Source organism: Cynocephalus volans, chromosome 10, assembly GCF_027409185.1.
Source record: "Cynocephalus volans isolate mCynVol1 chromosome 10, mCynVol1.pri, whole genome shotgun sequence".
In the NCBI taxonomy this organism is placed as follows: Eukaryota; Metazoa; Chordata; class Mammalia; order Dermoptera; family Cynocephalidae; genus Cynocephalus; species Cynocephalus volans.
This window is the reverse complement of record NC_084469.1, coordinates 14,641,568-14,663,915: the sequence shown is the minus strand read 5'-3', so window position 1 is coordinate 14,663,915 and position 22,348 is coordinate 14,641,568. Positions and strand designations below refer to the sequence as shown.

The following is a 22,348-nucleotide window of genomic DNA, read 5'->3' as shown; positions in this document are numbered from 1 at the left end:
CCAGAGACATGCTGCAGGACATGAGTGACAGGCCCCAAGAGACCCTGCAGGCACCAGCACACAGGGGCCCTTGAGATGCCAGCTTCTCCTCCTGCCAAACTCCTGGGGCCACCTCCAAAGAGCCACTGGGCTTCCTGGGTCTGATGGGGAGCATTCGTTCTTCTTTCTAATCTAGGCACCTCCTGGCGAGAGGGAAAGGGAAGGAGATCCTTCAACAGGGCCACTACTAGGCCTGGCGCACTAGGAAAAAGGAACAGAGTGACCTATCACAAGCCCCGTCCAAACTCACGATAGTGGGTCCCACCCAGGCCTCAGGCGTTGAGCAGTGACCCTGGACACAGCACCAGCTTTAAGGAGCCCCACACCATCTGGACACACCCAGTCTCCTGGCTGCACTATAACCCGCTCTAGGCAAATGCCTATGGAACACAAAAGGTACAGAGCCCGGGGAGAGTAGTCCTCCCACATGGGGACTGAGAGGCCTCTGGCTTCTTGCCAGCACTTCACCCTATCCCTTGTCCCCAGAGAACACAGGCAAGTAGCAGAACTGACCAGTGGAGGCCAGAGGTGAGAGGGCACAGGCACGAATGTGCTCTCGGCCCTTCTTAGCCCACAGTCTGGGGAGTCGCTTGTTTAGGGTGGGTTGGGGGGTGAGGGGCGCGAGAAGTCCCGATCACTGGGAGCATACTCACCCAGGATGTCATTGGTAGAGAAGGCAGCGCCAGCGAAGGCAATGGGGGAGCATAGATATTGGTGAGGTTCAGTTCCTTAAACTTCTTTCCAATCAAGTTCAGTGCTTTGTCTACATGATGCTGAGAGCCTAAATGGGGGTGGGGCAGGACACACAATCACTGTGGGTAAGAGGGAGGGAGGAAAGTCACAGCAAAAACAAACTCGCCCATAAACCCTGCTCTACGGGACTTTCCCCAGAGTGCCAGTGCATCTTTAAGGTGCCAAAATGCTAAGCTATGCTTTAGGAAGAATGGCATCGAACCCCATTCACCCCTCAAATGATATCTCTGCCACTGGTGATCCATGCTCTGAACACAACAGGAAGCTGGCAGATGGGAAAAGGCTCAGCTCTCATCAACCAGAGAGGAGTCCCACACAGGGCACTATGAACCCAGGACCCCAGACCCTGCCCATACCGCTCCTGGCCAGAGATCTCATGGGGAGGGACCTGAGTCTCCTTCAAGTGCCTGAGCTGGGGGAAAATGCTGAAGGGAAGACACGGAGTGCTCCCTTCCCCTGGGATGAGAAGCAGCATCTTCCATTCAGAGACTTAGATTCCAAAAGGATAGCAATTGGGACACAAACACTTCAACTTACTTATATTTCTCATATACCTAAGAAAATTAACCCCAGGGCAGCAGCTGCCACTGACCTTCTATGTGGCAGATCTGGACGTTCTGGGTGTAAGGCAGGGTGGAGATGTAGATCTTGGCACCAGATGTTTGCTTCAGAAAACTCACATACCGCCCCTGCTTGCCAATCAGCCGACCGACCAAGTGCTTCCAGAGAGAGCAAGAGATCAGAGGGTTAACAGGAAACCAATTACCTACACTCCCAAAGACCTACTTTTGTTTTACACAAGGTCCAGCTCACATGTATTAACTGTTAACATGTCAGCATTTATTTGCCAGGACTAATCTAAGCACTTACATTTATTCATGGTACCTGTGAAAACAGATAACTATCACCAGTTTACAGATGAGGACACAAGCCCAGAGAGGCTAAGGAACTCACCCAAGGTCACAGAGCTGCTAAGAAGTTGAATGAGGGAGTCTGGCTTCAGGACCCAGCAGTTCCCATTTCATGCCAGACAGCATGGCCCAGACCCAGAAGGCTACAAAGGCAGCATCTTCTCCTCCAAAACCCACACTATGAAACAGTTCACCAGCGTAAGGGTCAACTTTGATTCCCTGGACCCCTCTCCGTCAAGTCTATTCAGATCTAAAGATAAAGGGGCTGGACTTGAACAGGAAGGTCTAAGAACCCGTGGGCTCCTGCTGCCCAGTGACAGCAGGCTGGGGCCTCCAGAGCACGAGGCATGTAGCAGTTCCCAGTGAGCCAGAGTTCAAGGTAGACCAAAGCAGCCAAACTTAGCCATGATGTAAGACAAGCTCCGAAACAATCCCAAATGCCCCGCCTCAGTAGAGCTACTAGGGAAACAGTCCCTCCTCATCCAGAGCTAGCCTCATTGTGCCCTTTGTAACCACTGAAGGAAAAGTGGACACAACTGCCAATAGGGTCACCTGGGGAGGAAGCCACCAAGGGAGCCAGCAACCTGGGGTCAAAACAACTGTCCTGACCCCGAGTTCACACAGAACCAAGTCTCTACCTCAGCATGGGCCCAAGGCCCTGGGGGAATGCAGTCTGCCAATTATCTCTCAACCCCAGAGACAAACATAAAGATCAAGCTAATAAGTTGTAAGTTAGAACCGCAAGAAGCTAGAAACCACTGCAGCATGCTGGAACTGGAGACCGGCGAAGGAAACTGACATTCACATAATGAATAATGCAGTTAAAATTACATTTTCAAAACATAACAGGAAAATTAAGTTGTTAAATATTCAAAAGTATTAATTAAAGCAACATAATCTCAGTTTTGTTTAAAAACCACAGGGTGCAGGACAAGAAGGAAATAAAAGTCTTCATAGTCACACTCAGGGGTAGGATTAGAGCTGAGTTTTATTTTCTTCGTACATTTCTGTATTTCAAGTTCTCTAAAATATGGATTTCTGCTTTGTTCTACTATAAAATACACTTTACGTTGCAGAGCTTAAGTGGAGCAGAGTGAGGGGGTTCTGGCTGCCCCATGTCCTCAATCTGCTTTTTTTGCTAGCATTTCCAACACATGTGAGCTCCAGTGCACACAAGAGCCCCAGGGGAGATAAGCCGGCCTGGGAGTTTGGGTACAAGATTAAAATGCTCCTGAAGGCAGCTGGAGGAATTCCATTTTGCGGGAAGCTCTCTGAACCTTGGCAAAGTGTGCTGTTCCCTTTCCCTCAGCCTTTGGCTCACTCAGGGGCACTTTCTCATTTCCTGACCCTCCCCCTACCCTCTCCCTCTAAGTCTGATGGCCCCAGGCCCAAGGGAACTCAGCCTGCAGGGATGCTGCTGCCCTTACCTTTGGCACCTCAATTTCCCAGATGATGAGGTCGACCTTCTTAGGGGTGGAGCCCGCCTGGGCATTTTGGAAACCGTCACTCTTCTTGAGGCCACAACAGCTATCCACTGAATCCATGCTGTTCCCGTCGGAACCTGCAGGGGAGGCAGCAGCACGCGCGCGCACACACACACAGACCCTGGCTCAGAGCAGCCAACAACGCGGAACTTCCCAAACTCACATTCCCAAACTTACTTTCCCGCCCCACACCCCCTCCTCAGGCCTGGCAGGTGACTGTCAACTCACAGTCTACAAGGACAACTCAGAACAACCCCAATGAGAGGAGGGCTGGGGGTGCCGATACACCTAATTTTAGCCTGTCACTTACAGTCCCGCTTGCTTAACTGGCAGCTGCACCCAGCCACAGCTGCTGGTACAGACACAAGTGGTGAACTGGGAAGAAGCAGACTCCACGCCCAGGGAAGGAGAGGCCACAGGGCGGGGGAGGGGACAGCAGCACAGACCCCAGGAGCTGGACAGACTATTCACACCTGTCTTGACACCCTTCCAACTATCCCAGCCCCTCAGGCAAAGGGTCTGCAGTCTCAAAGCCCCAGACCTGAGCTCACAGGTGGTGGCCTTCAGCCAAGCTGGGCTAGACATAGTCCTCACCAGCCTGAGGGCCCTGTTCTTATCCTTGATTAGGGTCCCACTCGTATCTCTGCCAGATGTGGATACAGAAGGAGGGACTCCTTCCCCTCTGCTGAGGCCGAACTTATGCAACTCTGAACACTCTTCTGGGCTCAAATACCCTCTGGTCAAGACTGAGCTAAGGCTCATTCCCCAGGTCAGAGTGGGAAGCAGGACTCTGAAACTGACTCGGGCTGTTCCTCTTGCTCAAGAGTGCACCAAAAGGGCCATCCCAGAAAAAGAGGAGTCCGGACCAGCTCAAGAGCAGTGGCTCGGGCCTAAATATGGACGACTCAATCACCAGAAATGGATCACTCCTGAGAGTCTGACTAATCAGGTTATTTTCCACATGGTTTCTCCAAACCCTGGGCATAATCCTTTGCCAAGCAATCTGTGCACTGCCTGGATGTGGAGGACTAAGGCTTAAAGAGATTCTGCTCCCAGCTAGGGAAGAGTCATCTTCAAAGTGATCCCCTTCCTTAACACCAGGGGTTCAGAATAAGCTTCACATGCGGAAAGCACCCCTTTGAGAGGAGGCTACTTGGCTGGCCTTCCAGAAGCAGACCAGGTTGATGAGGGGCAAGAGGCGGCTCCACTCAGGTACAGCTCCCGCCTCTGTCCGAGAGAACAGGACCAGCCAATACTTGCTCCGCTAGAACCACACTAGGACTCCAGGCTACATTCACAGATCAGCTTCCAGCTCTCCCAGCTGGGGGTCTCTGGACCCCTCTTCAGCTTCAGGTTCCCCACACGCAAAGCAGCACTGATGGGAGAGGGCACGTGGGGCACAGCCTGGTGCTTGGCACCCACTGGGTGCTCAACAGATGTTATGACCAGGCTTCCCCCTGCCATCCCTACACCTGGCTCAGTTACAGCCTTCTCTTCTGAGAAGCCTAAACTCAGAAGCCCTCAACACATCCATCTAGAGCTGGCATGACAAGGCTGAAGGGGCTGGTTAATTAAGCTGAGGGGCAGTGGGCAAAGGGAAACACCTTTATTCTTTAAAAACATTTCACCCATTTTAAGATCAATTTGGGTTGTTTTTTTTAAACATTTCAACAACCCTGACATTGGGATGCATCTTACAGTAATTGGCCTCCTATAATCATGATCGACAGCATTTTTTTCTTTTAAAAGTACATAAATCCTCAGCATCTTCATCAACAGCATCTTGGAGGTGACAAAATATAGTGTGGGGTACACACCAGATGCAGCTGAAAGCACACAAATTCACCAGAAAGATGCCCGACCTTCCGGAGATGGAAATGATAGGGAGCAGCTCCAGGACAGGCAAGTCAGAGAGGCACTGGGGGAATTTGTGGTCTCTCTCCATGAGATACGTGAAAATACCCTAGGGGAGCCACAAAAGCAGGGTCAGGAGCTGCTGACCTGTAAGTTAGTGGTCTGAACTGTCTACGCTGGGGTCAGCACTCGAAAAACCCAGTGGACACTTCATTACCGAAGTGCCCCTCTTTCCTAGGGGTGGAACTGCAGCTACACAGAAAGAGAATGGCTGAGGCTCTCTGCGAAGGGACAGGAGACAGCGACAACTCAGGAAAGCTCGAGCCCCCACAAGTACTCAAAGCTGTGGCCATTCTTTGGGCACTTACCCCGTAAGAGCTTCTGGAGAAGGAAAGCAGGTGAAGACATGGGAACAAGCATATGATTAAAAGGAAATAAACCATTAGGAAAACTCACACCCATACTTGGCATTCGAGGGAACTAAAGCTAAGGAGGCCTCTCCATTTAAAAAAACAAAACCATTATGAGGTTAGTGTTTAAAAAAAGAGGCACCAAGGTTCATCAGTGACCCCAACTTTGAGCTGGCTCCTTCTCCAGGTCTGGGGACGGTCACTGGATGACAAGCCAAGTCGCAGCTCCCATGGCCTTGGGGTTTTGGGGAAACCTAACTTCTCAGCTACCCACCAGCTCTACGCTGTGCTCGGCTCTCTGCAAAGCTGAAGAGCACCATTCCTTTGCTGCAGAAGTAGCAGCAGGAGAGGTGACCAGTAGCCTTTCCCTAATAAAGGGAGGCTCCCCCCTGTTCCTTTAAGGGAATACCCAAGACCCTCCTACCTCCCGAATGATCTGCTTCTGCATCCACGGTCCATCCATCCTCAGCCCCCAAGTCTGACAACTCCCCCTTCAGCACCCCATTGCTGAAGGGCACAGTACTTTCTGGCAGTGGTGGGGTGATGGCCTTGTCCCTGGGGCTTGAGCTGGTCTCTGTGCAAGAGTCTTCAATCCCTGAAGTGCTGAGGGAATCTGAGCACTGTCCCAAGGAAGCCACTGAAGGGACACCTTGGCTGTTGTCTGACATGCAGGTGACACAGGTGGCATCTTCCCCCAGGATGCTTGCCTCATCCAGCGACTCTCCGAGGGTGGCGGGTGGTGGTGGGCAGGGGGCCAGGGAGATATGGTGTGCGGAGTTCTTTGGTTTGCTGTCCTTGGTGGGGCTGGACAGAGGGCTGTTCAGGCAGCTCACATAGGTCTTTGGTGGCAGGTCCTCTGCTGGCAGGCTTGGCGAGGACAGGGCAGCATCTATCGGGCTGGCAGCTGCCTCTACCTTGGCTGGAGAAGGCTCCATGGCATCTGGCCCCAGGACAGTTTTCTGGCTGACCGGGACACAGCTCTCCTCCTTCTGCCCTTGCAGCTGATCAGCCGAGGCCTGATACATTGGACCTGAAATCTTGCCCACCGTGGTGGCCAGCACCTCTTCGGTTGCTTCCAAGATCACTTGGGAGATTATCTGGAAGGCAGCTTGCTCAATCTTCTCATTTCTATCCAAGGTCTGCTCTTTGCCCAGCTCCCCTGAGGGATATCTGTCCCAGGCTTTGCCATCTGTGACCTGGGGCGCCGGTGTCTCGTCACCCTTAGCCAGTTGTGTATGAGCCGACTCATTGAAGCTGCTTAGCAACTTGCCTGCTACGTACTCTTCCTTCTGCGTGGGCCCGGCTACCTGGGCAGGGCTACTCTCTCCATCCTCTCCGCCTCCTCCCAATAGCACCAGGCTGGGGGCCTTGCTGCTCTCCAACACGGAGACATGCTCCTGGGACAGCCGACCTTCTTCGAGCACGTTTTCCCCCAACACAGCATCGCCAGTCCCTTCGGCCCCACCTGTCTCTCTTGCCTTCTCCCCAGGACTGTGCTTCTCTGCAGGGGACGCAGACTGGCCTGGTCGGCCCCTCCCTGGTGTCCTGCTGAACAAAGACTCTCGCTTACATGCCTCCACTGCTTCATGGGGGAACAACACACCCTTGGGGGATGGAACAGGGCACTGTAGAGAAATAGATTTGGCTTCATCACCCATCAGGGCTAGCTCCAGCTTTGTGCTATCGTCTTTGGGCATTCCTGGTAGAGGTCTTGTATCTGTAGTGTTTGGAAGGTTGCCCGAGGACTCCGATCTGCGATGGGCGGGGTGGGTCCTCGGCAAGGCAGGGGGCTGAGCAGAAGGCTTGCTCGCAGTGGACAGTTCCTTTTCTGGCAGCTGTGCAACACTGGGGGGCGTGGACACTATGCTGGGACTGGCATCTTCCATGGGGAGCGGTTCCTCACTGGCAGGGTCGGCCCTCAGCTCCACAGCATCAGCCTCCACCTGCTTGTCATGGCTGCTGACAGGCTCTTTCTTACGAGAGAAAAACCACCACCAGCTGAGGAGCACCAGCACTCCAGGCAGTGCCAAAGGGAAGAGTGAGCGGAATTGGATTGCCATCCTGGAGGCTTGAAGGAACTATACCTGAGGAGAGCGGGAGCCAGGGAGAAGGGCTGTTACGAGAGGCAGGTAAGAGGACACTGACGATCACCCAAGTGGACAGCATAAGACCACACTGTTTGCTCTGCCCTTCCCTGCCCTCAGAAGGAGCAGACCTCTTCGACGGGCACCCCAGTCATGCCCTCTGGGTGATCCACTGGAGGTGAGTGGGAGGGAACGGACACCTCCCTCCCTGCTCCCAATTCATGCACACTCCAAACAAACCCAAATCCCTCCCTTCATCACTTCACAATGCCACATTGTCCCTGTGTTCCTTCAAGGGGCTGGTTGTTTGGTGTGGTTTCCCAGAACATCCTCATCTATTCAGGTGGCACTGGAGCATTTTTAAACACCTGTGGAATCCATGTGTACACATGTCCCTCAGAGGTACCCACAAAACCATGACCAGTAGTTTGTTACACAGCAACAGACAGCCAGAACAAAAGATGAATGAGACTTCAAAAGGACAGGGGGATGCTCCCAGGTGAGGGACCAGCAGTACAAACATAGCAGCATGAAGATCCAGGTCAGGCTTGGAGAATTCCAGTCATTTAGTGGGGTTGAGAAGGGTGTCCTAGGGCCCCCCAGAGTCTGGACTCTATCCTGGAGAAAACAGAGTACCAGCACAGGTTTGCAAGGTGAACATACCAAACTGTGTTTCCAGAGGGCTATTCCGGGAACAGGATGGAGTATATCCAGCAAAGGGAACCTAGAGACTTAAGAGGGTTAGGTCCAAGCAAGGAGAAATGATGAGGGCCTAGAAGGCAACAAGCATGTAAAGGAGACAGGAAGCTTAATTTCCTTCTTCTGTGAGACAGGGACACATCTCTTAAGGGGTGGTTGGTATAAGCATTAGCTGAGATATATATGTTAAGTGCTTTGCAAAGCAGGGTTAACTCTCATTAGAGGTATGTGATGAACTTATTCTAGAATATTTGTATTCAGCACCTCCCAAGCCAGCAAATTTTAAATGTCTGCAAAAATTATAATATTTCTTAAAACTGAAACTTCTCCAGCTGACATGGTGAATCACACAATTTGGGTTTGTGTTTTACAGCACAAACAACAAATGTAAATGCTTTAACAACTCTTACTGGTTTGATTGACTTAGGTTAATGTTCTCTGGCAACACCAGAGCATCAGTAGTTTTAACAGTTCCCTAGGTGGTTCTAATGTTCTGCTGAGGCTGGGCCCACTGCTCCAGGATGTTGCTTCTCAAAGTGCAGGCCATGGGCCAGATGCACTGAGCATCACCTGGGAACCTGTTAGAAATGCAGTATCTCAGCCCCACCTCAGACCGAATCAGAGCTGCATTTTAACAAGACCCCCAGGGGATTCATAAGCACATGACAGTTTCTGAAGGAATGCTAGGGGGTGTGTTCTGCCCCCAAAGTGAGGGAGGAGGCAGAAGTGGTGGTGAGGAGGCCATCTCCACAAAGTCCCTCCACCTTTAAAGATAAACCTCCTTACTAATGTGTGAAAACGAAGCAATGACACTGGAAAGGACAAAGCAGGGCTAAGCAGTGGCCAGGGCTCAGAAGACTGTATCAATCGCTCCAGGTAGAAAGCTTCAATGATGCTACCTTATAGCTTCAGATTAAGCATGTAACCTTGTTCGATGCTTTCCCTGGTATCACCTAATCCTCAATCGCCTGGTCTGGAATGTATTACTGTCTTTAAGGTTAAAATAACTCAAAGTCATACGGCCAAGTGATGCGAACGCAGGTTCTATTCCACATTAAATCTGGAACCCAGTAGTCTGTGAATCTGTGAGGAAGAGGCACTGCATGAGCCAAAAAAAGGGGAAGTTTGTACTACTTTTCTGGAAGCTTTAGTAATATGAGGGTACTTCAAAAAGTTCATGGAAATATTCATACCTTTTTTTTTTTTTTTGGTGGCTGGCCAGTATGGGGATCCAAACCCATGACCTTGGGGTTATAAAGCTGTGCTTTAACCAAGTGAGCTAACCAGCCAGCCCTATATTATCTTTCAATTTTATTTTTCCATGAACTTTTTGAAGTACCCTTGTAGCACTTAAAATCTTATGACCATACCCAATGACCCTGAAATCCCACACCTGGAATATTTAAATTTCTCACTCACACACACACTCACCCTCTGCACAGGCAGAGGTCTATATAAGAATGCCCACTACGGCATCATTTGAAACAAAATTGGGATTAACCTTTTAAGGGGAATCACTGCTAAATATACTGTGGAATCCATGGACACACCAGTGTCACAGAAAAAAGTTGATCTCATGTACTGACATGGAAAAAAGCACCATGATACAGAAAACAAGAGTTATAGACCCCCATGTATACACAATGTCTATGTCCATGTAATCCCATGGAAAAACTGGGAAGGACATACACCACGCCATTCAGTTGTAAAAGAAGAGAAGTTTTTGCACATTGATCCTGTATTCCGCAACCTCGCTGAACTTGTTTGTTGGTTCTAATAGTTTTTCAGTAGATTCCTTGGGATTTCTTATGTACAAATAAAGACAGTCTTACTTCCTTTCAGGAGGAGAGACTTTTAATTTCTGTAACAGTGGTTCTCCAACTTGGCTGAACATTGATTAGCAGTACTTGGGAAGCTTCTAAAAGCCCAAGGCCAAGGCAGCATCCAGACCAATTAAATCAGAATCTCTGAGGGCAAGACCTGGGCACCAAATTGTTTTTTACTTCTGTTGTTTTTGTTTTTTAACCCAGGTAATTCCAACATGCAGTCAAGTTTGAGAATCACTGTTAGGTAACAATCCACACACATCCATAAAAGCAGTAGATTATGGGAGATTTGCTTTGTATATGCTTCACGTTCAATGTCTTTCATATAAAAGAGTAAGGACAATGTGAGAAGGGAAAGAGGCCATGGGAGAAGAGCGTGCTCAGGATCAGGCAGTATGCCATGGCCTGTTGCCAAGAGATCAAGTCCTACCCAACAGGGCACATGCTAAGAAAAAGCAGAGCTGGGGTCTAAACCCAGGTTTTTATCTGGTCAGTAAATTCAGATTCCTTATTAACTAGGCGTTCCCACTTCAGCAGAGTTTATAGTTGTGATTCCCACAGTATTCTAGCAATTCTCTGATCTCAGGAAAAAGATTTAATGGAATAAGGTAGAGAGGAAGAAAAAGAATCCTGCATTTTAACTACCACCCCATAGGGGGCAGTCTCCCCGTTTTACACACCAAGGGCTCAAGACTCAAATTGGCATGTGTGAGGGAGGGGTGACTACAAACTGCCTCTCAAAGTATCTGGGAGAAGCCCCACCCCGTTGGAACTAAAACTTGGTTGGGGGTCCTGCCCCTCTAGCAGCTGACTAAACTGCAATAAGGCAGAGCCCCAACTCTCAAATATGCACCCCAGTCTGGCTTTGGTCCTGCATCCTGAGTGATCCACAATGCAACCTGATGCCTGGCCTCCCCTCTACTTCCTCTGTCCTCAGTCCTTGCTCAGACAGAATGCACAGAACCAGCTGCCTGGGGCCACAACACACAACCCCACCTGCTGCTCTGTAGTTTACAGGGACATTACTACCACCTACCCAGGCCTCCCAACCTAGCTTGCTCCCCGGAGAATGAGGCTCTAAGCCCCCAGACCCACCATCTACAGCCCTCTTCAGCTGGCTGTAGCTACAGAGAATAACAGCCCAAGGAACACCATTTCTGCAACATTTCCAAGCCACATGCCCCCTGCTGTTGGGCCAGGACTGCCTCCTACAAGGCACTGAATACTGCTACCCTGAGGTATACCACCTTCTGGATTCCCAGGCCAGACCATTCCCCAGCTTCCTCCCTCAACTCTGGACTAGAGCCAGAGACCCAATGCTGAGAACTAGGAACTAGTAGGTGTCAACACTACTACCTGGTGAGTGGCTCAGGACAAAGCCCTTCTCTCCATGATCACTTCCAGGAACAGGAACTGCCCAACTTGAAGCACTCCACCAGCACTTGAGAACAGAGATATGAGATCCCCAGAGAGCTGAGAGGAAAGGAGGGTGTATTTTTTCTTTGCTACCAGGGCATTGGGATTAGAGATATGAGCCACCCTCCGAGAACAGAGCCACGAGCCCCTGGGATCAACACTCCCCCATCTAAAGGCCATGGCTGCAACTCACCAAGCCTAGCTGGGTCTCACTAAGGGTGCCTGCAGCTGGGTGGCAGCTCATAGGGGGCTCCATGAGGAGACTGGTGCCCCTTCACCAGCCCCCACTTCCTACCAGCAAGGAAATGGCTAGCCCTTCACTTCCTCATTGCTGAACAAGTCCCACCTCAAATAGACTTCTTAGGAATTGCTAAAAATGACATTTTCCCCAATTTACATGATCTGGAATGGCCAGATAGGGACATGGACACAGACACACATACCTTCAGCCTTACAAAACTTTCTGCTACCTTCTTTCCTTCTCTGAGTACAGATTTTTGAGTTGCTCTCTTTGCCCTGGGTTTTTTTGTTTCAGCCCTAAACCTCTCAAGATTTAAGTGGCACTGAACACTGTAGATCCAAAGATCCAAAAGCCTTCACACTCACAAGCTAGCTGAAGGCTGCCTCCAAGGCTCTGCTCCCCCTGGCCTCTATACTCAAGGCAGGCCTGCCTGCAGTCAGGGGAAAGCCTCCCAGAGGACGCTGCAGAGCTCTGCCCTAGGGTTGGTGGAGAGGACACTCGGCTATTTTGAATCTGTTAGGATTAAATAGCTCCCTGCTTATTTTTAGCAGGTCCATTTGCCCAGGAATAGATGCATGCTGGCTGATTGCCAAGTGGTCACACAGAGCTGAAGGCAGGCACGTGCTACAGCCACAAGGCCTACAGCATTCATCTGCTCACTCCAGTTTCTACAAGATCTCTTCTCTCTCCAGAGGAGTACCTGCAGCTTCTCAGAACAGCCCTCGGGGAAGTAATGGCCTCCCCTCCCAAACCGGCAAACAAGCCCATAACTGCGGTCTAGAGCCTTCTGCTAAACTAGAAAACAAATCCCTGGGAAAGGTACAAAGAGTGTTGGCCCCAGTGACTAAGCCAATTTGGCTGCAATTACTGTGAAAAGAGCTGCATATAATTGAGCAGGAAGTCGATCATAAAAACAACAGCTTAGGAGCCAAGAGCCCAATGAGTCCAGTCTGGGTTTGGGACTGGTCAGTGAAGCCACATCCACTTTGTGTTCTCAATGAACATTTACACATCCTACAAACAGAGTGTGAACACTTCTCCCCTTATTCCTGTGTTCACCAACAGGAAGAAGTCTGTCCAAGACACTCCATCTCCAGAGCGCCCAGCACATTAAGTTCCGGCTGAGGGGCTCTTCTCCTTGAAGGGGGTCTTCCAAGGGCAGAGTATCAGAACCGGAAGCCCAGCACTTTGGCCACTGCATTCAGAGAATAACAGCAGGCTGCAGAGCTAAGGCACCTTTCCTGGGAGTCTGGACAGGAAGATCACACACTCAGAGTTCCTTGCAAGACCCCATGCGTGCCTCTTGGTTGTATCAGATGTGTTTACCTAATTCCTCACCAGGTGACCCTTGCTCATCCCATCACACACTCAGATATGTGTATGTTGCAATGAGAAGAAACTTCTGTCCACCAGAAGCTCACAATCTGGATGGAAGAATCACTCTCCCTCTCTCTCACACTCACACACACACCCCTACACCACAAGCAGCCATGCAGAGAAGCAGGCAATGACAGCCCAGCAAGCCTCTCTTGAAGAGAACCAGAACCTCCTTGGGTTGCAATGGGTGGGGAGGGGGAGATGACATAAAATAGGGTTCTAATGCCTTTGAGGTGGGAGAGGGCGGAAAGTCCCAGAGTAGAGCAGGAACAAATCCTAGTAGACAAACAAAAAACAAAGCTGAAGAGCTGGTAAAGGCCAGAGAAAAGGAGTTTGACCTTCACGATCAAGGCAAGGGGCACCATAAAGAGTCGTGGCAGTTGTAACATGGTCAAAGTAGAGCAGGTCATGAGAGGCAAAGGCCCGGGTGATCCCAAGAGGCAACTGCTGTCCAATACTGGCAGCCACTTAGTCACAGGAGGAAACTGAGCACTTCGAATGTGACAGTGTGACTAAGGAACTGAACTCTTAACTTTTATTTAATGTTAATTTAATTTAGCCACATGCAGCTGATGACTACCTACTAGACACCACAGTTCTAGAGGGTGTTCCCAGAAGACCCCAAGAAAAATGAGGTATGGATAAATGCTGCAGTGGCCAATTCCTACCTTGCTGGCAGTGTCCGGTCCTTCAACTGAGCCACTCCCCCTGAGCAGCATGGTGGGGCACAGGAATCAGAGTGCTAGAGCCATGCCTCAAGTGTGCTGGTCTCCGCCCAGCCCCGGCATTCACAGGGCTGTTAACCTCATCCTTGGGGGGCCTTGAGGGAGCTGTGACTTGTGTGAGCACCCTAAAGATTCCAAATTAGCTCATAGTGGGGCTGTGAGGTCCTGCCCAGGGCTGTCCCCCACACCCTCCATTGTGACAGCCCCACTGGGCAGCCAGGTAAGCCAGTGTAGCCAGACCAGCAACATTCTGGGGGGTGCTTGTGTCCTTCCAGGTAGACCAGCTGTCCAGAAGTCATGGACTACTTCCCCAGTCCTCTTGGCAGATGGCAGGCTGAAGGCTCAACACAGCTCCATCTGGGAGGGAGAACCTGCTCAGGGAAGCCTTCTCCAGCCAAAATGGAAACTCAGAGACCATGACCCAGGACCTCTAGGTAAGAAGAGCCAGAAGCCAAAAATCCCACCTCTGGACATGGTCTCAAATTAAGCTCTTCATCCCCCAGTCCAATAAAATATTAAACTAACTCCTGGTTTGAGAAACTGGGTAATGAGGGGAGCAACACAAGGGTAAACTGCCCAGCCTCCCTCCTCCTGCTGTGATCAAAACCACAGCAGGTTGTCTCAGTTCTTCTTCAAGCAATGAAGGAAAAATCGCTAGCACTGCCTACAATTTCTTCCCAATTGCTTCATTTGGGGGTTAAGGGTGTGGTATTAAAAAACCTTGAAGACCATGTCAAGTCCACTGCCTCTCATCTCCGGATCTTGGCAACCACCTTGCTTTACAAGTGAATTCTGATGGGCTTCTGAGGCTGTTGACAGAGGAGGTGCCAGGAATATATTCCTGAGTTCATGGAGTTCCCACCCATGACCACACAGGCGCCATACAGGACTGCCCAAAAGGTATGAAGTAGTGATCTGACAACAAGCTTACTTAAAATCCATCAAAGATGACATGCAGCTTCAAAATAAATTGGAAAAGATATTGGTGTGCAGCAAAAGAGCCTTCACACCTCACCTCAAGTAGGCAAAGCAAAGACACAAAACCAAGATTTTCCCAATGGCAGACAGTGTAATAAACTCAACCCAGAAGTCACAGAAAGGTATAAGGTCATTTCTATTCAACACATATTTATTGGTATTTAAAGGGTACAAAGCATAGTAGGACACAGAAATGAATCAGACAAGGAGCTGGAGGCAGGCACTTTCAATCTTTCAGTTTCTTTGGGGGCAAAAAAAATAAAAATTAAAAAAACAATGACCTGTTCTTCAGTGAGCTTGTTACTGCCCCCCTTTACTACTGACCAAGTGAAAATATGGTCCAAGGGACAGGAAAGTGTCCTGCTGAGGTGGGGGACAAACATGAAACGGTGTGCCAGTTTCCTCAGATTAGAACGTTTTAATGTCCTGGAGGTCAGGGGTGGATATTAGTCAAAATGCTAGCATGATGGGACCCAAGGAGGGTTGGGTTGCCCCATTCAATATGCAGACTTTCATTCAATACCCATTTCCACCACTACCTGGTGCCCAAATCCAGTAAAGCCAGATCTTTGCTGGCCCAGTGGAAGGGATCTCTGGGCCAAGTTGTCTTTGCTGACTTTCCGCCCATCCTCCTGTGTTCAGCTCCACACCTCCAATCCATGCCTTCAAAGGTGTCTGCCCTTCTGTGTGACTCAGCTTGCTTCTTACTGCCACCATCACGCACACATGCTCAACAAGCTACCGGATGATGGGCTCCACCAAGGCAAAGGTGAACACCAAGAAAGGAGAGTGCACCAGACCCTGGAAACAACACAGAAGAAGGGGAAAGAGGATTCCCAGGATGAAGAACAAGCAGAGCCAGAGGAAAGGGATGTTTCCCAAGAGCCACACGGAACAGTTTAGAGTAGCTGGTATGTTTAACCATAATGAGAGGAGCTTTCTGCCAATGACAAGTTCTATAGCAATGGCAGAGGCTCAGGGGAGAATCAGGGAACTGGTGAGAGATACACAGAAAATCAAGCAAAAGAAACTAAGGAAACCACTGGCCAGTTAGCGTGGTTGGTTAGAGTGTAGGGTTCGGATCCCTGTACTGGCCAGCCATCTAAAATAAATGAACAAACGAACCATCGGAAATGAAAAGAAGCAGTCTTTTAGAACAATAGCAAGTTAAAGAAACTAAGGAAATTAGGAGAGGAGAAGAGGGGGAGACAAGAAAAGAAATATAGAAAATTAAGAACTCTGCAGCCATAAACTATGTTTATATTATTTATAATCATGTACACTCTGAATAGCAACTTGATCAAAAATTGTGCTTCCTTTATTCAGGAGAATGAGGGAAGAAAAAAGTGTAGGAATGAGCTAAGTATTTATCTTCCTTAGTAGAAAAAGCAGATCATATTTTAAAAAGAAAAAAAGAAAGAGTATACTATTCAGAAATACAAAGGTAAGTGGCAGGCAAGAAAGCCAGAAGAATTGAAGGCAGCTGCTTCTGGAAGAGCACAGGATGGGGGGAGGGTGAGTACACTCAGGGCAAAGACTGTCTTTTCAAACCTTGTGCACAGTCAAAAGTCAAATCTTTCTATAATCTTTCTAGACAGAAAACTAATACATTCTTAAGCTATACACAAGTAGCAATGAATGCTCTATTACCATATGGCTTTATGTGTTTTTGTTAACCATCACAAAAAATATGCATTAGTGTGATCTCATATATGTACAAACTTGTAATGCTTTTACTTTCCCATAATTGTTACCAATTTTGCTTCAGAGACTCCCAATTGCCCTGCTGACATGACAGCAACAGTCAAAAAGAGAACATGCTTCCCGATACTTAGACCTGTTGGGAACCGAGGCAGCGTCTCCCCATCCCACTGAGTTAGCCAGCATCTGGTAGCAAGACTCCTGGAGACTAGCCATTTAATAAAGATTTTAACACCCACCTTGAGCCAGCCTCCATTGACAATACTAGGAAAGAGCCCTCAGGAAGAGAAGGTAGAAGGAGGGGTAGAGAGTCAAATTTCAGACAATAAGATACTGCAAAGAAGATGCAGCACCTCAGTGTGATAGACCTGCAGCCTCTCTCAACTGGTGGAGAGAGAACTGAGCCCCAAGGCATCCCTTGTATGTAATGAATTAACTACATTCCTCTGCAGGTAGAAGGGTTATTGTTGGGAGAGCCCTTTTCTGGGCGGTGGTGTGGATGAGAGACGCTGGACAGAATGTGTCTGGGAGGGAACACCTCTGGGAAGAGGTGGCATCAGAACCAGCAGTACCAAGACCTGGGTGGAGGTGGGAGGAGGAGAAAGTTCCAGGCAAGGAGGACATGTGCCAAAGACCTAAGGCAGAAACAAGCTTGGCTGACTCAAGAGACAGCAGGGGGGGCGGCAAAGAGGAGGTCGGAACACTACTGCCAGACGAATGGCTCCCAGCACCACCAGGCAGCAGCAGCAGCAGCAGTGCTGAAGGCAGACCTGGACTGGGAAGGCCCATTCAACAAAGAGCCAAGGGACTTAAGTTTTTAGTGAGGAGACAGAAGCTGCCTCCAGAATCTATTCCAGAAGCAGGATGCCTCTGTGGTTGGAAGCATGACAGCTACACTGTGTGAGTAAAAAGGAGCTCATGACCTACCTCGAGTTCTCAGCAAATGTGCTTGCTGGGAAGCCCTGCGGCCACACCACACTTCAGCCTTAGGGAGGCACTGCAAGACCCTTACCTTTAGCCCCCCATCCCCTCAAATGGATCTGTTCCAACAAGGTGGTGCAGCCCAGGGAGGCAGGGACACACGCGCACACGCAGCCCCAGCCCCACATAAACCCTTGCCACTTCTGTGAATCAGACTGCAAAAACAACCTTGCTCTCCAGCCAACATAAACCATAGGCAACAGAGGGCCTTATATGGCTTGAAGCTTTCTTAATCAGAAACAGATAGATGGGCTGGAGTTGGCAGATCCCAGTTAGAGAGAAGAACCAAAAAAAAAAAAAGAGAGAGAGAGTGAAGAAACGATGGCACGTGGAACAGTCAAACTTCGTCAAACTCCTTTTCCATCCCTCCCTCTTCAGCTTCAATGGCTTCCCAGTAAAGAATTCCTACCAGGGCCATGGCTTTGCCTCCTCTCATGTTTGTATTTTGGTTAGAGCCAGATGACACCAGTAGTCAGACTACTACCAGCCAATGCAGTATGAGAGTTTTGTGTCCATTTAGTGGCTGGCCCTCCGGTGGGGCAACTTCACATGAAAATGAGGTTATGTGGCCTCCCGAGAAATCGGCTGCTGGAGCAATGAGGAATCCTCATTCCCCAGGGTAGCAGTCCTGACCCCTTGCTCCCCAGCTCATCAGGCAGCCTGCCTGGCCTAGGAGGCAGGGTTGGGCCCCAACTAAAGATACAGAAAAGAAAAGGGAGCCCCAGAGACCTCTTAAGCAGCCACCCCCCAACCCACCCAATGGCAGTTTCTAGAGGGGCTTTATTCTCCTCCCTCCCCTGATTAGGCAGCACCATGACCTGTCCCACACACTGCAGCCCTGCTAAAGGATTCCACCTGCTAAAAATAGCACCAGCACATACTTGGCGGGTAGGCCACACCAAAGTCAAAGGACAGAGCAGGGAAGTTATTCTCAGTACCGCCTTTTCTTCCAGAGACAGCGCAAGGCACATCTGTGTGCTGGTCTCCCTCCAAGGCAGCTCAGGGAAGTGAGAATCACTCCCGCTCCTTCTACAGAGGAGCAGGAAGGAGGAGCAAGAGGAAGACTGAACCAGCATTCAGAGCTGTTGTCCCAGGTTCTCACAAAGGACCCCCCAGCCCAACGCTGGAGGAGACGGGGGTGGGGATGGGGTTATGCCTGACAAGGTCTCGCTGCCTCCTCCTACAGGAACCAAGCCACTCCTGGGTGACAGCCTGTGGAGGGCCAGGGATGTGGTCTCGTGAACTCCATGTGATGTCTGACAGCCACAATATTATTAGCCAGGGAATGAATGACTTCAAGGTTGTCTCTCCAACCAGCTCAGTCTTCAGAGTGGTTTCCCAGGCCCTCGGCACGCTACCTGGTCTGAGAGGCTTTTTTATTCATAGTAATTACTTGTGCATTTCAAAAGCACCCGATGGTTACATAATTCTGAGGATAAAATACGGCTTTGGAAAGACAAGAGAGTTAGACTAGGATCTTCAGTTTCCTGTGAAATGAAAATGTCCTGTAAAATGGGATAAGAATACCTCCCTCACAGGGGTGTAATGAAGCTCAAAACTTAACAGTCAGTTTGTTGGATAAAAGGTTTTAATTTTTTAAAAACCCACTTTACAGGTGGGCCAGTTAGCTCATTGGATTACAGTGTGGTGCAGACAACACCAAGGTTAAGGATTTCCTGCCACCAAAAAACTCCACAAAAAAAAAAAAAAAAAAAAAAAAAAAACCCCACAAAAACCCTGTTTAGTTTTCTGGATGAAGACTGAATGATAATGGGGCAGTAAATAAGAATAGCCTCTGGGTATGGGGGGGAAGAGAGAGAGGAAGAAGAGAAGACAGAGAAAGAGAGACACACCTTCACGCAGGTCCAAAGCCAGCCCAGCCCTCCCTGTATCCTGGGATCAGTTTACCCTCCTCAGGGCCTCAGTTACCTCATCAACAACTTAGAGATACTTAACCCCATGGAACTGAGAGAGAATAAAAATGGCATAGTTCAGAAAAAAAACAAAAGGTCTTGGAAAACTAGCAAGGACCTTTATGATAATAAATAGGCTCTCAAACCACACCCTTGTATTTCACACTCCTGTCCCGAGACCCTCACTAAGCTCCTCTCTCAAACTGTTCCATAACCCATCTCTCCCCTCCCACCTGGCAGATCAGAACTTGCTTCTTAACATGCCACGAAGAGAGCAGATATTTAAATAATTTGTCACCAAATAGTTGTTGGGTTTATGGACTATGGAAGATGAAGCCCAAACACATGATGCTTTAGAGATTGACAAGTTGAAACAATTAAGCTTTTAGAGTTGGGCAAAGAACATTCTAGACCAGCGCTGTCCAACAGACCTTCTGTGATGATGAAAATGTTCTCAACCTGCACCATCCAGGATGGCAGCCACTAGCCACAAGAGGCTACTGAGAACTTGAAATGTGGCTAATATCACTGAGGAATTGATTTTTTAATTTTATTTAATGCTTTAAAAAGTTTAAATTTAATTAGTCACACACGACTAGTAGCTACCCTGTAGACAGACAGGGCAGCTCTAAACCCCTCTCCCCAAGGATAGATTCAGGCAAATAGAGATATCTTAAAATAAAAATACTGCGCTGGCCAGTTAGCTCAGCTGGTTAGAGCGTGGTGTCGATAACACCAATTTCCAGGGTTCAATCTCTGTTACCAGCCAGCTGACCCCCAAAAAGAATTTAGAACAGTAGCACCTTAGAACTAAGAGATTGAGATGCACCAAAAATGGTGAACTGCTTTTGGGGTTTTTGTTTGTTTGTTTGCTTTAAGTCTTTGACATGTACTACACACTGGATTATACTTCCCAGCCCAAACACATCCCTCCAGCAGCCCTCCACTCCTCTCCCCCTAGGGTACCTTGGCCTAACTCCGGGGCTGCCAGGAACATAATGTGAATGCTGTTAATACTGACCAACCCTCTTTTACCACTTGAAGAAACCCAGTCCCCAGAAGGCTTATGGGTCTGCCTAGAATCTCAGCCCTGTTTCAGCTCTGGGAGCTGCACCGAGTCCATGGCTCTTGCCGGCTAAGCCCAGTGGTGAAACACATCTCATTAGCCCTGAGCTCTGCATTCCTTTACTTCCAGGACTCACCTTGGGCCCTGATTTGTTCTTAAGTGCAAATGGGCCTCAGTGACACATGGCTAAGTGAATACAGCCAGCCAGCATTACAGGATAAGGAACAGAATGTTTACTATTGACTGCTGAAAACTATCAAACCAAGCAGCAGAAACGTCCAGATGGCAAGGACCCGGATAGAATGACTGCACCATTCAGTAGAAGGAAAAGAAAGTTAAGAAAAAGGACACCTCAAGAGCTACTTATTACTGGAAAGCCAGTCGTCAGCATGCTTGAATGATAACACATGCTCACTGCAACAATCTGCTTAGAAAGCAGCAGAAAGATTAGGAGAAAAGTCCATGGATTTAAGAACATTCTTTGGTTTTTCTCACAAAATCCCTCCAGAGGACCCAATTTGTCTAAACCCACACTTGCTTGTTTCTCTAGCCCTCAATCTGTATCTTTATTACAGCCACTGAAACAATCCAAAATGATTTACCCTCATTGTACTCAGAGGTATGAAGATTAAAGGATTAAGAAATTTGCTTGTAACTCTCCTAGCACAGTAACTATCAAGAAAGAGGCATTCTCAGTGGCTGGCCCGTTAGCTCAGTTGTTTAGAGCATGGTGTTATAACACCAAGATCATCGGTTCAGATTCCCATACCAGCCACCTGCCAAAAAAGAGAAAAAGAAAAGAGGTGTTCTCTAAACTTTAGTTCCCACAGCCCAAGTTTAAAATGAGGTACCAGGACAATAGAACACACCACCTCCCCACAGTGGAGGAAAATAGAGAATGACAAGCTGAGGATATTAACTCATATCCAAAACAACTGTTAACTTTCCCATTATAGGAAAATAAACCAAGCTACAGAGAAGCCCAACTATCCTAGAATGGAGGGAAGATTATAGAGAAGCAGCCTGGAGGAAAAGAGGGCAGCTCTACAGGTACATGGGCTACAAGCTGCCTATTCTTCAAAACTGTGAAATGCCCACACGATCAGAATAAGTCTGGTTCTTGCAGGCTAGAGCCAGGAGTAGATCCGGCAAAGCATGGGGAAACGAAATTTGTTTCCCTTTCCTTCCAACCAAGTTTATAGGCCAGAGGCTGGGGGGAGGGGTGCTCTTAATAAAATGCAAACCACTCAAGTGATTCAAGAGATGCTTAAAGTCAGTCTCAGGGCTTCTTTAGGGGGAAAAAATGCTTAAGCACCTATCCCATACCAAGCACAGTCCCCAGTTTCACAAATATGATCTGACTTTGTCTTTGGGACAGGGAAAGGGAGCACCGGAGGCTAAAACTAGACTTGTTCCACCAACTATGGCTATGACCCAGCCTGGATCCAAAACCCAAGAATAATTTTGGTTACCAGGGAGCAAGACAAATTGCTTTAAAATATTGATGCTCAGCAACCTTACACTGGAGGCACAGTGACTTCAGAACCTGAGCCGACCTCTTACACCAGACTTGTGCCTCCACTGTCACCCTGCAGTGGCCAAGTGTGAATACATTTCCTAGAAACAGCTGGGAGATAGGAGAGAGATGCCTACAGGGGACTCCACCCAGACAAATCCATTAGACCTGTCTCACTGGCTTAGATCAGTTACCGGCAAGTTCTGGGCCATCACCTTACAACATGCATGACAACAGAGCCTATTTAACCCAGTAACCAACTGATGCTGTAGTGATTTGCAAGTCTGTAGGATCCAGAGGACCTCCTCTCACCTAGGGCTACATTTCGTGAGAATACATACAGGAATTATTAGCCACAACATACAAAACTAGAG

General features: G+C 48.8%; 1 protein-coding gene across 2 annotated transcripts in view; it reads right to left on the bottom strand.

The window, feature by feature from the left end:
• The window catches only part of AKAP1 (A-kinase anchoring protein 1), a 30,957-nt gene that overhangs the window by 6,101 nt on the left and 2,508 nt on the right, over window positions 1-22,348 (bottom strand). For both annotated transcript variants that reach the window (XM_063110653.1, XM_063110652.1), the window contains exons 2-5: window positions 5,876-7,535; window positions 3,131-3,264; window positions 1,385-1,511; window positions 693-820 (exon numbers count right to left, since the gene is read on the bottom strand). In XM_063110653.1, the coding sequence (XP_062966723.1) occupies window positions 693-820; window positions 1,385-1,511; window positions 3,131-3,264; window positions 5,876-7,511 (2,025 nt within the window). In that variant the 5' untranslated portion in view covers window positions 7,512-7,535. The remainder of the gene's footprint in view (window positions 1-692; window positions 821-1,384; window positions 1,512-3,130; window positions 3,265-5,875; window positions 7,536-22,348) is intronic.